At 39.6% G+C, this 14,200-nt stretch overlaps 3 protein-coding genes across 4 annotated transcripts in view; 2 read left to right on the top strand and 1 right to left on the bottom strand.

Annotated features, from left to right (window-relative positions):
• Positions 1–2,392: 2,392 nt before the first annotated feature.
• Positions 2,393–4,834, bottom strand: yellow-g2 (L-dopachrome tautomerase yellow-g2). The gene is made up of 3 exons (XM_018032035.2): positions 4,481–4,834; positions 4,047–4,302; positions 2,393–3,058 (listed from the first exon to the last, which is right to left on the bottom strand). Exons 1-3 carry the CDS (start codon positions 4,705–4,707, stop codon positions 2,435–2,437), a joined length of 1,107 nt encoding a protein of 368 aa, XP_017887524.1. The 5' UTR covers positions 4,708–4,834; the 3' UTR covers positions 2,393–2,434.
• Positions 4,835–5,235: 401 nt separating this feature from the next.
• On the top strand, positions 5,236–7,101 carry yellow-g (L-dopachrome tautomerase yellow-g). Of its 2 annotated transcripts, XM_018032066.2 has the most exons (4): positions 5,236–5,380; positions 5,469–5,969; positions 6,049–6,466; positions 6,544–7,101. In XM_018032066.2, the coding sequence occupies exons 2-4, from the start codon at positions 5,496–5,498 to the stop codon at positions 6,771–6,773; spliced, it is 1,122 nt and encodes a 373-aa protein (XP_017887555.1). In that variant the 5' UTR covers positions 5,236–5,380; positions 5,469–5,495; the 3' UTR covers positions 6,774–7,101. The 2 variants fall into 2 exon arrangements, with proteins under 2 accessions (XP_017887555.1, XP_026673052.1); XM_026817251.1 differs by having other exon boundaries at positions 5,236–5,969.
• A 375-nt stretch (positions 7,102–7,476) lies between these two features.
• The window catches only part of LOC108629514 (ubiquitin carboxyl-terminal hydrolase 31), a 13,234-nt gene continuing 6,510 nt past the window's right edge, over positions 7,477–14,200 (top strand). The window contains exon 1 of the mRNA XM_018032249.2: positions 7,477–8,546. Coding sequence (XP_017887738.1) covers positions 7,656–8,546 — 891 coding nt within the window. The 5' untranslated portion in view covers positions 7,477–7,655. The remainder of the gene's footprint in view (positions 8,547–14,200) is intronic.

Below are 14,200 nucleotides of genomic sequence, written 5' to 3'. Positions count from 1 at the left end.
GACCTGTCACATAATCTATTCCAAGACAGTAATTTGCATTTTATCATGAGGAAGTAAAGGAAAAGGTATCTACCATAGCTAGCTTGATAAAGTCACGTTGCTCGATTCGTTTGAACAAGTTTCGATTATTTTCTTTAAAGGGTAATTCACGTAAAACCGCGTGTCGCAAGATAGTTCTGCAGAGCTTACGTAAAGCTGTCCAACGCATTAAGCTGATCGGTAGATTTCCATAGTCAATCCATTTTCCCTCGTCGCGATACACAATTGCGTATACGTATCCGCTCTGAAAAGTACCTAATTGCTTGACCGTATTGTCGTAATAAAATAAGAACAAGATTGTTTGATTAATTAATAAAATTCCTTTTGAGATAATAAACTACGTTGTATGTACATGTTGTAAATAAATGTTTTTTGCTTTACAAGCGACCTAAATAATACGTATATTGTTTTCGTATTAAGATAAGAACAAGGTCCTTTGCTTCTGAGATAACAAAATGCCTCGCATTCTCTTTTTGTAAAATAATTTGTATATTTCTTGTGTAATGCTATCGCAGCTGCAGTTACCTAATCGTTCGATGTAAACGTCACCACGATCAAGATTTTGAAAACGCACCCTCGATCGCAAACACAAAATTGTTACATTGCACGCTCGAATAATCGCGTGGATGGAAAACGAGTATCGTAACACGCGAGCTTACGATTCTCTCATGCAGAACTTACATACGTATGTACAAACTGAATTAATAAGAGCAGTCATACAAACTAGCTAGTTAATACTTAATTTCACTAATAATAAGTGGTTGTAAATCAATTTCAACAGTATTCTATGTACTACATTTAATGGAGTTCACTTTGGGGGAATTCCAAAAAATTTTATTTCTCTCACAACGGTTTCTAATAGTATCAATAAATATTACGTTAATCTAAATACTTGATTGACTGGTGTTTGATGTATTGAATGCTATGCTTTTCTCATAAGCGGACGACAGATGTAAAAATCTAAACAACCTTTCTTTACTATAATTATCGTCTTAGCAGGGAACACGCCCATGGACGTTGCGAGAGGTCAATTAAACGAGATCGTGACGTCCAATGGTGTAAAATCGTGGACCCAGCTCACCGTTCATCGTAATGAGGAAATGCTATTGTAATCAAGCACCTAGTAAAATTTACAAGGCGGATGTTTGTTATTGCGCGTATTTACATGATGCATTATAGGCATACAGGTGGTAATTAATACAAATGACTGCGAGTATGAAACGCAATGAAATACACGATACGTGTTAAGCACGTAACAATATATCAGACGAGCTTTCACCGCGATCTTTGGGATTCAGGAACCAAATTCGATACCGACTATCGATTTTTATTTCAAAGTCCGTCAAACTGGCAAAGGAGAAACTTGATAATGCGTGTGCAATAGTGATACCGATGAATATGTTGCTCGCCTTACATGACGCGATTAAAGGTAAAAGCACTTTCATACTTTATCACATAAATGTAAAAATTTTTCACAATTTTATTAGAATAAAGTTTTTATTACTGTTATAAGTTGCATTTATATCACGACAATAAGGAATCGATTTTAAAATAATTTTTATGTGGTTGTTCAGTGATAAATGGTCCAGGCACGGATAGCACGAATTCGAGCCTTGTGTTAGTCCGATACGCGTGAGTTATTGTCACGTTGGCTGAATTTAAGGGAAACCGTTTCGTGTAACTTAGCAGTGCCGACGCCGACTAATCGCGATCGAATGAACAAACGTGCGCGAGTGATTGTAAGAGAGAAAGGTTCCTTTTTCCTCCAACGAAATTCTTCTCGACCGTTGCATTAGGGATACATGGCCAACATCGTGAAATGATTTGCATCTTGATTTATACGATAGCTTTACCAGCACTGGTGTAGAAACAAAATCACGATATCATGTTTTTAATCAAATTAAATATTAAACGCATTTATGAAACATTTTCATGTGCGTGTATACTTTCAATCATCAAGCTTAGTATTAGCACAGGTAGACTTATTACTTTATGGGCTTCTGTGTTTTACGTTCGCCACGAAATTATGCCCAATTTAAGCCTCTTCTGTTTATGAATAGACCTGTATTATAGAGCTATTATAGTCGAGGGAAAAGGTCTAACAACTCTCATAAACCAGCGGGTTCTGTCCCTCACACCTTTCACAAAAGAGGTCGTAATGACACGCCGTAAACTAGGGTCACTACTGAGTAAACCCATGAGGGACAGTAATCATTCTGAGGGGTGCTACGTCTGAATGGAATATTAGAACCCCATAAAATAAGAAAAGTACATTACTTAATCGGTTTACTTTTATACTTAATCTAGGGTATCAGATAAAACAATGGAAGGGTAAAATAAAGAAGTCGTTCTGTTTTAATTCAATGTACTCGATCCTAATATTATTTGCAAGACGCTACATTAAGTTCAGCGATTGCGTGGCGCCGCATCCGACGGTGCCGAGCATATAATCCGGGAAATTAGACTCGAGCACTCGCATCCTTCCTCTATTGTAATCCGCGACGACGTTAGTAGCTAAGGAACATTCGCCGCTTGTATAAACCAAGGTGAAAGATCGTGTATCGAACTGCTCGGTCGCGTCCCAACGGTAGACATCCGCCTCGCCCTCGTACCGGAAGAAAAGAGCACTGCCATTATCTGTACCCAAGAGTACCATTCTTTTGGGCTTCCGGCCGAGATCGTGGATTCTGCCATGCGCAGAACCATTTCTCAGGTGTTCGGTTCTTATCGAGAACATACGGCTGCTGCATAGATAAGTGAAAATTAGACAGGTGCTCCCGTCTGAACGACGGAGGAGGGCGAGGTACAAGACGTCTCGCCGGTTGCATCCAATGGCGATGGCTTGGGGCAAAACGACACGGTAACCACGGCCCGAAGTGACATCGTACACGAGGATCGCCCTCGTGGCAGCGTCGGAGACGTAGATGAACACCCTTCCATCCTGGCTGTAGTCCGCCACTACGTATTGTAGCCGCGACGTGGTGCTCGTCAAACCGCTCAAGTCCACAGTTTTCAATAGCTGAATAACAGAACGTTCAGATTAAAGATAAAATTGTTAGATAGATTTCTACAATAAAGGAATGCTTTTATGGTAGCAGTTATGATTAAACGATAACAATGTTTGATATCCGTGTGGATATGCTGGATAATTAATAATGAACGTAGGAAAAGGATATCTTGTAGTTCAACTTCACACTTGGCCGTTTTGATTAATATTACTGTCAATGTCTCCGACTGATAATCGTGTTCTACTTAAAAAATTCGTTATAATGAACTTATTAGTATCATATCATTAGCTTCAGTCGTTAGGCATTAGAATTATTGTTTAGTATACCGTGTTGCTGCATAACAGTCGCTAATAGATATGCTTATATAATAATGAAACAGCTGATACGAGTCAGACAAAAAATCTGACTCGACGCCGTTTGTGTCGTCATGGAAAGTTGAAACGTATACGCTGGCGACTATTTTTTAATTTGTTTAAATCGCGACACAGTTACTGGTTGTATAACGCAATCGTATTTCGACCTCACTCATGTTCAAGCTTGACATCGTATCGTTCGAATAATCATGAACATATGTATAAACTGAAAGCATTTTCAGAAATATAAAATCATTTTCGAAACGAAACTGATAACTCTATGGATGTCGTCCATAACGATACAAATGAGCACTTTTGTCTAACCGGATCAAGTAAAAATATTTCACGCTCGTCAAGTGAAGGGATTATAAAGTATTCAATTCCTTACTAGGTGGTGAAACAGTAGGTCTCGTTTGACGACCATATTTCACGCTCGGATTTCACAATAATTACGAAACGACATAATTATGATATATCTGTCAGCAGTTATCAATTTATTGTCCAAACACGTTCTCGACGTTTGTATTCGAACTTGTATAATAATAAATAGACTGATTTCTCTGGTATCAATTTAAAAAATTAAATATAAATTAAGATTTCTTTTATCAATGAAAGTAAAATGAATCTACGATAAAAGACGACGTACCTTCCCAGTACTGACGTTGATAGCCAGGACCTTCGGAGGGCATTTCCGAATAGGTTCCTCCAAAGTGTTCACCACTCCCGTGTCGAGGACCCAGAGGATGTTCTGTGGATCCAGATAGAGATCCACCACGTTCTGTAGAGCGGTGCAGGTGTCCTCTTCCTGGAGGGACCAACATGGGTAAGGGATCAACGTAGCCTCGCAGCTTTGCTCGCTCTGAGACAGTTTCGCCAACGTTGCTGGAACACCAGCCTTGTACCTACGTTCGAATATAAATAATACATGAAATTACTCTGTATCAAACCGTGTACTTTCTATGGGTAAATCATTTTTCTCAATATAGGAAACATTTGAACGTATAATTACAAACGATTATTTATTCCATTAAACTCTATAAGTACAATAGACATTTTTCAACAGCAACTGTTTTGTTCTACCTGGGCAGAGCCACGATAGCGTCGTCATTGTACATCGCAACTCTAGTTGCGATCACGTTCTTCGGAATATATTTCCCACTATTTTTGTACATGTTCTTCGTCGAGGGACACGGCCACTCGAAGGATCCACCGGTCCATTTCACGTTCTCCTCCAGCCAAGCGTCCCCGGTACTCGCTAACAACGCGAGGACCACTATAATCAGTGAAACACATTTCCCTTCGTGCATTGTATTCCTTTCTCGAAATCGACTGAACTGACACAGATCTTTAAGATGACTTCGATTTTATACGAGTTGACGCGTCGCCGAAGTTGCGACATGCAACAGTTTATATGTTTAATGTTCCGGCAAAACATTCCCATCTTCCGCGTTCCCGGCTCCTTTTACGTTTTCTGTTTGGAAGATCCGTCAACAATTGTACTCCCAACTATTTCTCAATCATATTATTGCAATAATAATCAGTTTTATAGTTATTAAATTGTTTTTATATTTATTAGTTGTTTTTATATTTATTTTATAGTTATAATATTACATATATAACGCGCGAAAAGTTCAGCAATGAGTAATTTAATATTTCATCGATGACATAATAATAGCGTCATGTCAAATAAATATGTCATCATAAGATGACATGATTTATTGTTTCTGAAACTGTGAAGCGGGGAACTAAGTTCATCTTTCAGAGACAAAGCTTCCTGAATATTTCAGTATTGTTTATTAAACATCATCGAGAGCACGTTTCCTTGTTGCTCTCAGGAAGAAGTGTTGCGACAGGCGGAAGGACCGACGTTACTTTATAAATATGCAAGGAGTGCATGATCGATGAGATCTCACAAGCACGTTTGTATATAAGCCTGCACTTGGATATAAAATTCACATTCGGAAAACGAAAAGTCATCGCGTAAGTTACGTTCGTCTCAAATTAATGAATCCAGAAGCGAAACGAGTCAACGGTTAGATCAGTGAAACTCGTGCTCTGTATTTTACAGTGAACAAAACTACTTTCTACGGCAAGGATGAAGAGGTTCTTCTTAATCATCCTCTGGGTAGCAGTTCTGAAGGTTTACGGGAACCCAGTGTTACCGCAACCGTTGGTTCTGTCGGGACTCAGCGTGGAATGGCCGTGCCAGAGCACGAAGAACATTTACGAGACCAGCGGTCGCTACATTTCCAGGAACATAATCGCTACCAGGGCACAGATATACAATGATCAAGCTATCCTAGCACTGCCGCGTTACAAGCCAGGAGTACCGTTCACGTTAGGCGTCCTTTCATTGAACTCGCAGAGCTGCGAACCAAAGATAGCTCCGTTCCCATGCTGGGCTATTCAAGAAGAAGGAAACTGTCAAGCGTTGCAAAGCGTCGTGGACCTCGTCCTGGACATGCAGGATATCCTCTGGGTTCTCGACGTCGGTATCGTCAATACTTTGGAACAACCTGTGCGTAGGTGTCCTCCCAAAGTCGTCGGTATTAACGTGAGCAGCGGAAAAGTGAGTTACGACACTTTATTTTCTAATAAAAGGAAAATACATTGTGACAGAAAATTAGAGGAAGGATTTTTAATTGCAGGTTGTAAAAGTGATCGACTTGAGCACATTGACAGATGATTCATCGAGGTTGCAGTACATGGCTATCGACTACGCCGAAGACGGCCAGGTCTTCGTCTACATCTCCGACGCTGGTACCGGTGCCATTATCGTTTACAATGCTACCACGGATTCCGGATACCGCGTAATTTTGCCAGCAGCCGCTGCATCCGGTACAGACAAACCAGATGCTCTGTACTTAGCTCTGGTCAGGAGACAATCTTGCAGCTCCCCGGTTCTCTATTTCACCTACTTGGGATCTAGCAGGATGTTCGCGATCAAAACTGTGAATTTGAGATCCGGAAACGCGAATGGTTCCATAGTGGATGTCGGTGGAAAGAAAAATAAAATTGTGATACTGGGTACTGATAATGGAGCTGCTATGTTCTTTAGGATCAAGGGTAAGAATTTTAAGTTTACTTAAAGGAGACAGGAAAGGAAAACTGGTGAGTATTATGTATTGTAATTTCTGTTTTAGGTGATTCGAATATCTACTTGTGGAACACCGATACTCCCTTCGTTCCGGATAATTTTCTGTTAGTCGAAAAAGCTAACGAGTGCAGATTGCCGACACAAGTTATGCCTGGATACAAGGATTTAATGTGGGTAATCGAGAGCAACTTCCAAGATTATATTGATAATGCTGTCAGCTGTTCCGGGCCATCGGTAGCTCTTCATCCCTTATTATATTCTTGCGACGAATATTAACATATAGAGATTTTGGGACAATCGGCGTACTGAACGTTAATACTATTAACTTTTCGAGTGTTGCTACCAGGAAATATGTTTCATCGATGAAATTGTTTTCGATTTTAAAAACTATTACCGACACTTGAAAAGTTAATCTAGTCAAACGAAAGCTCTTCTGCATTTCTGGAAGGACATTAAACCTGGACAAATATCAACCAGTGTCAAATACGAAGCTTCCGCAGTCATTGTTTCGAATGACTCGCCAGAACGAAGTGAATCGTACATATTTTTACTGTAAATGAACAGTAACACTTATGAAAGTAAATAAATTGTCCTTAAGCTAATAAAACAAGATACATTAACTACCTGTCAACTTGTCCTATCCATGATTTTATAAACTATAATTACACTAATATGAATTCTACTAATAATTCATATTAAAACAAGTTTGCCCGGTACGTGTAACGTTTTTTTGTTTTTTACATAAATGAACAAGTAGTATCTCCTGGTATCTCTGGTAGTATCTCCTCGGCGTTGCAGATAACATTTTTAAAAATTTGAACATGATCAGTTATCAATAATACAATTTTCTACCTTAACATCAGCAGAGATCTGTCATATTACCCGCATTTAGAGAGGGCGTTGATCGCGTTTGCTACCGTATTGCATCTTCCTACCACTGATTTCGAGTGATCCATGGTCGAAGCATCACGAAATCGTGGAAGCCCGTGATAAAGGCAAATGGCCGCCGCAGTGTACGAGAGCGGGTTACGCGTGTGACGTTTTTCCGCGACAGTTTCCGACGTACAGCATGTAAAAGACGTACGAGTCGATCGTCCAACGGGAAAGCGTGATGTGAACGGCAAGCGGAAGCTTGAACGGTGTCTCCGTGGCCGGGCGATGGACGGTGAGAAGGTTAGTGCGGTGATGAAATCGGTGTCGGAGGGTGAGCTGGGCGTGGAAGAGGTTAAATTGACGGAATCGAGAATACAGGGGGATTCTACGTCCCGTTTGAAGCGTACGTTCACATTGCCGAGGAATCCGTTCAAAAGTGCTAGCGGTAGAATGTCGCGGCGGCGACCAAAACAGAATCGCGACTCGAAAGACAACGGTAATTCGGCGAGCACCAAAGACAGAAACAATATGCAGCATCAGCAGCAAGTGGAGAGCATGCAGCAGCAGAACATGGGACGATTACAGAACAGTCATAGTTATTCGGACAGGCCGGGTGTGAAGAAAGTGTTTCGTAGACCGTCCTGGAAGAAGTTCATCAACAAAATGGTCCAGCACATGTCTAACGTGGGCACGCAGAATCACAAAACTTCTCATAGGGACGATCTTGGATCGAGTGCCGGAGATATAAGGGTTCCACCACCTAGACCAGCGCATATACCGCCTGACAGAGTACCAGGGGTCATAGGTTTGCGCAATCACGGTAACACGTGTTTCATGAACGCCGTGTTACAGTGCTTGTCGCACACGGATATACTCGCGGAGTATTTCGTTCTGGACCAGTACAAGATCGATCTATCGAGGAGGAACAAATTGAATTCAAAGAAGTATGGAACGAAGGGTGAGATCACTGAACAGTTGGCCCTTTTGTTAAAAGCTATCTGGAGCTGCCAGTATGACCCCGAGATGAGCACAGCGTTCAAGAGCGTCGTCGACAAATACGGAAGTCAGTACCGCGGTAATTTGCAGCACGACGCTCAGGAATTCTTACTTTGGTTACTGGACAAAGTGCACGAAGACTTGAATCAAGCAACCAAAAAGAAATACAAGATTATCAAGGTAAGAGAGAGATAATTTCTTAAGAATTTCACGTGATAACAACACGTCTATCCCTCCGTACCGCGTCGAGCGTGATGAACAGGTTTACAATCGTCGTGGCAATTGATTACATAATACTTATAACCGTTAATTCGCTGATTCTCTAACTTTTTTTAAGCTCGCGAGATAAGTTTCCAAGTACATACGCTAATGCACGGAATATTCGTAGCGAGCATCAGATATTCGAGGTTTACGTACACGAACGAGAATTACGGCAAGGTTTATGTTTTTGCGATCGCAGAGCCTTGAATTTTATTTAGTACTTGGAGAAACAAGAGGAGCCAGTCGCGTGGCCGCGTACAGGCCTTAACCCGTTTCACGTTCGAATAGTAGTAGGTACGTGCCGCGCTTTCCGAGCTGCTCCATTGAAATCTCGACATGCCCGCGAGAAAGTGAACATTCCGGAAGGAACAGGAAACGATTAACACAAAACTTTTGCATGTCTCCAATTTTGACGATAATTATATTTTCATTCAATATGTTTCATATCATTATCTGTCACTGTTTTTGGAAAGTATCAACGTTACCAGAGAACACTTGTGTGTATACATTATTAAACATCGAAATATAATAAATTGCTATTTGTGTATTGATAACAGTTTATTAGCACTGCAGTACATTTAGTTTGGATAAATAGACTTTGATAATCGATAAGTGGTAGTTGCTATCGTTGTGTGATACTTTATCAAGTCGCACAAGCAGTGCATAAGATTTACACGAAAGTTATCTCGAATTAATTACAATCGTTGTGTCGCGATATAATTCCATTTATAAATACCCGTGGTATTAACACCTTATCGGAATTGCCATTTCTAAGCGATAAATATTGAATACAGAACAAACTATTATTCTAAGATCCCGTGAAGAAAAACTAAATTATCAAATATTTTCGAAGGAGAAGGGGAGATAGGATAAAACATAGGCATGTAGGCTAGCGATAGTATTTTGGAGCTAAAAATAGTTGGCACTCAATAAACCGCGAACTTGACTAGTGGATCGCCTTTTTGTGTCAATGCGTCACATGGAAAGGGATAGAGACAGCAAAAGAGAGACGGCATCACTTTTAGTTCTATGATTCATCACAGCCACATGTTCGCGAATAATAAATAAATGATGTAACGAATAGCAGTTCTATAATGCACTCTGTTTTAGCACGTTTTTCATCATTCTTTTTTTCGACAATTCCTTGACAAGCGGTCATAAATCTATATACTATTTAGCAGCATGTTTTCAATTACGTCCGTTCTATTTTCTAATTTAAAAGGACTTGGTCGCGATTACATGAGCGATGAAGTAAGAGGCAGGGAAAAATTACTGCAAACAGAAACGTGAATCATCTCGTTCGTTGAGGTGGGAGCAGTACTCGTGCACGAGACGATCGCAAAGAACAAGAAACATTTAAACTGTTCTTGATTATTCCGATAACACTGAATTCAATTTCTTTGCAACAGTAAATACTGTATTTGTGTTCTGGATTTCTTACGAAAGTTCTGCTCGTTGTTAAATACGATTGGGTAACGTGGATCGGATGATCATAAGTTTTTAGATACAATGAAGAAGACAATGGTAGGCGGACGAGTTTAATAAGTGATTCTCAACCCCGTGTTGTTTCGATACTATCTTACGTAATAACGTACCGCTAATAATTTCGTTAAGTAACACAGTTGTATACGGTAGCATTTATCGATGTTTAGGAACATTATCTAATGAACAAGTGCAATTATATTGTCCGTATATAGGGATTATTTTCGTGACTGTTCATGTAACAGACCATGTATGTAGAAATGCAATTTCTAGTATACTTGTCGCCTGGGAGAACCGCGGCAGAAAGGAAAACGCGAAACTACTTCAACCGTTTCGCTTCTTTTCTAGTGTGACTAATAACTGGGATATCTAACTCGGCAAATTTTGATCATTAATTATCTAAATTTCTATTTAATTCACGTACAAACTTTCTATCGTACGCTAGACTCTCATTAAAGTTCCATTGTTGAAAACGATGACTCCCGCCGTATATGATTGTGTAGGAAAAGTTAGTGTCGAGACAATTTTTTTACCATAATGAGATATTCACCGCTTTCCAACTCCCTTATCTCATTTGTCTTGCCCGCGGCGGTTATCTTTTTGTTTTTTCTCTCATTCCAAGCGAAGGCATAACCGCCGCGGAACGCCGTTCATTTGAAACCGTTTGACACATTTACCATAACTTGTTACACGAGCTGGTCGCGTATCATCTCATCTCCTCTCCTCTCTTTCTCTCGTACCTCATCCTCATCTGGGTACACGTTTTCATTTGCTCCGTTATCTTATCAACCATTTCTTGCACACCGTTCAAGTGTTTGCCAAGTATCAGATAAGGAAGTGAGCAAGTCGATAATCCAGATCAGGAACCAACCAATATCCAACGTGTCGCACGGTGTAGCTTGTTAACTCGGTGCTCGTGCCACTTTTTCGTAACCAGTTTTTTTCTCGAGTGCCCTTCGCCGATCACGTTGACCGACTTATTCGAAACCGGTCATTGAAACACCTTGAAAATTCGAAGATCCTCGCCGAAAGTATCAACGCCTTCTCTCGACTTTCGTACAAGTCCCTTTCATTTTTTTAACACTTCATTGGATTCTCGAGTGAACGAGTCGCCTTCGCTTGTTCCACATTAATTAATTAAATCATATTTAGGTATTTTCATGAAATAGAATAAAAGTAAACTGACGTAGGTATGTAATATGTATGACGTTAAACATACATATTGAAAAGCGGTTGATCTGAGATTAGTTCAACGCTTGTCAAAATGTGTGGAGCTCCTCGAACACGTGCTAAATGACGCTACCATGTACTGTTGACCTTGCGATAAGATCTTGTTAGCTCTTGTCTTTTTAAAATTAAGAGATTCAATTAACGCAGTTGAGGATATCATGCCATTGACGGTATGTGTAGATACATATGTATGTATACGTCTACTATCTTCTCTTCAAACTTCATTATCATAGGAAAAAAATTACTTCGTGTATTAATTTATCGCTTATGTGATCAACATCCTTGGGAACTGTATGCGTAACGAAGTCAAGCTTTCGAATTTATAATGGAAACGATCGAGCATCGCGTGAAATTACCCGCAAACATTTGCTATATCAAATACATGATTCCATCACGTGAGTACGTTCGGTAATGTTAGCTAAATCGTGACGTTCGTATGCAAATAACACGTGTAATTACTAATTTCACGATTCTACTAATGCTTTCCTTATTGTTCATTGTTTCCTGAGACCTTCGATCGCACGTTTCTTCGAATTCAGATTCGTTAACCTCGTTTACTGTTCCTCATGCATTACACGAATATTAAACGAATCTGATAGAAGGTGTGGAGATCATTGAAGATGGCTAGCGCGTTTTAATTCGAAACACCGTGACGCCGCGTTTCACATAAACCTTCGACGAGACCTTGTACGCGTGTGCAACTCGATACCAGTTTTTATGTTGCAAGAGGACGTCTCGCTCTGGCAATCGGAAACAAAATTGATAAAAACTGTATTTATTTATGATTGTCATTTGATTTATTGTCAATGCGTTGATCCATATTTTCATAGATTAACACGTAGCGCGGTTTTTGTTGATGCTGCAGTGACGTACGGAAGCCAATCTGACTCTAATCTGATCATGTTAAGAAATACATATCTTCTTTATAGTATAGATTTAAGAAACTTAATTCATCGATTAATCACTCTGGCTGATAGCAAAGGGCATAAACGTGCGGGAAACATTTTTCATCGAGCGAAGTCTATATTCGATGGAATGTTCGATAAGCAGTTACGCAGGAAAAAGACTGGGAAGATAAGAAACGCATTGGTACTCGTCAACGCGTCTTCAAATATTTGTTGGCAAATAAGTGATCAGCATGGACGCATCTGTCTTTCATTATTGGCGTCGAAATATCTTTTGCCTACACGTCGTGTTCTTTTTTACACTTCGGTTGAAAATGAAAAATGATAGATCGACAATTGTATCAAGTTTCCGATCTTATAAATTCTTCGCTGACTCTCGCGTTCGGAGTAACGTCGAAAAAATTCGCACACGACACGAAATATAATTACAGTATACGTTTTTTTATTTAATGATAATTTACTTGAATGACTATTTTCATTCCTATTCGGGTTGCCTATTACGTTACGAAAATTGAATTCAGTGACGTTGTCTGAATTGACCTTGAACGGGGCCACGAGTCAGACAGTCATCATCTTAGTCTTACATTACAGAACCGTAAGCTGCTCGACTTTTTTGCTCCTTCCACTCATCGTTTATTTCTTTCAATTTGACACGGACAATTATGTGAAATTATAGTGATACAGTAAATTGCAAGGCCGAACGGTAATAAAAGAATGGTTGTTCGCAGGTTAAATCTCTCGGACGCAAGCATAAATAAGTACCATCGAGGTTTGATTTCTTGATTACGATGTACCGTTTTCCATAATGGCCTTCGCGTAGTATTACGCGTACTGAATCATAACAACGAATTAATTACTATTTCTTCGACTGTCTAATTACCGTCAACCAGAGCTAGATAACCCTGACGCAGTCTTTATATTCTATGTCACCGGATCGAATTGGCAGCCGCTGAAACATATTTCAACGCATTCCCTGCCTATCAGCCTGAAAGAAATTAATTATAAGTTATGGGTCGAGACTGATTGCTACTGTTACGTAAAGAATGTTTGGTTAAATCGAACTTCCTGCCTTTTGTGTTGCAACCTATGTAGGAAGTTAACTGCCGATGTTTGTTTCGTTTTGTCAATGGATAATGATTAAGAATTTCTTTTAAGAATGTTCAGGCTATACAATCCCTGCCAAAGGTGATGGAAATATAAAATTTAACCATTTCTATGCTTTTAGAATGCAATCACTTACGTTCAATGGTCAATATATGAACCATAACAGTAAAGTTAACTATTAGAATGATAAAAAAAATGAACTTCTTATTCATTCGTTTCGTTCAGTTTTGAAAAGCTTGCTAAATTATTTGAGTGCGTTTTGCATTCCAATAGCGTACGGTTAAGGGTAAAAGGATGTTGACTTTCGAACGAATTCCACAGAGGTTGCCGACCGGCTGACCAAACTTATTCAACTTTTACACAAGTAGGCATTGTACATATAAGTAGGTACACGTGTACCAGCGTGACATTGACCAATTGTTCGAGCCGCGAATCGTAGCGTGAGTCGTTACAACCTGTGAGCATCGAAAATTACTTCCGGCAACCGGATCGGCGATACATCCTGCGAACTACTGGGACAGTTATCGCGTTTCGTCGCTTCTGAATTATCGTTTACAATGCAAACTGTTGATTTTAAGGGAGGCAGGTATATTGAGAAGTGCAATAAAAATGCAATGAATTGATTTTAAATTTTTCTCAGTGCTCTTAAGGATGTATAAGCTATCTACTTAAACAATGCTAGCATGTTGAATTCATTATTATAGATTCCTATTACTATTAAAAAGCTACCTGCAAAATTTTAAATCAATTCATGGGTTTTTTGAAAAATTATAGTGACTTAATGCACTCTTATGGTAATCAGCAGTAACCCAAAGAAAACTTTCTGGTATTTGGTGTGTATGCGCGAAGTTG

The sequence above is a fragment of the Ceratina calcarata genome, unplaced genomic scaffold, assembly GCF_001652005.2.
Source record: "Ceratina calcarata isolate Rehan_Ccalc_2016 unplaced genomic scaffold, ASM165200v1 scaffold569.2, whole genome shotgun sequence".
NCBI lineage: Eukaryota > Metazoa > Arthropoda > Insecta > Hymenoptera > Apidae > Ceratina > Ceratina calcarata.
The sequence above is the reverse complement of the archived record's forward strand: the minus strand, read 5'-3'. Positions and strand labels throughout refer to the sequence as shown.

What these genes read in the sequence shown, in the direction of transcription:
- yellow-g2 (XM_018032035.2), bottom strand. Translation starts at nt 4,707, where the DNA reads ATGCACGAAGGGAAATGTGTTTCACTGATTATAGTGGTCCTCGCGTTG. An exon ending in GCTATCGTGGCTCTGCCCAG is followed by an intron (nt 4,303 to 4,480) that starts GTAGAACAAAAC and finishes ATTCGAACGTAG; the next exon opens with GTACAAGGCTGGTGTTCCAG. An exon ending in TCAACGTCAGTACTGGGAAG is followed by an intron (nt 3,059 to 4,046) that starts GTACGTCGTCTT and finishes TCTGTTATTCAG; the next exon opens with CTATTGAAAACTGTGGACTT.
- yellow-g (XM_018032066.2), top strand. Translation starts at nt 5,496, where the DNA reads ATGAAGAGGTTCTTCTTAATCATCCTCTGGGTAGCAGTTCTGAAGGTT. An exon ending in TTAACGTGAGCAGCGGAAAA is followed by an intron (nt 5,970 to 6,048) that starts GTGAGTTACGAC and finishes TTTTAATTGCAG; the next exon opens with GTTGTAAAAGTGATCGACTT. An exon ending in TATGTTCTTTAGGATCAAGG is followed by an intron (nt 6,467 to 6,543) that starts GTAAGAATTTTA and finishes TTTCTGTTTTAG; the next exon opens with GTGATTCGAATATCTACTTG.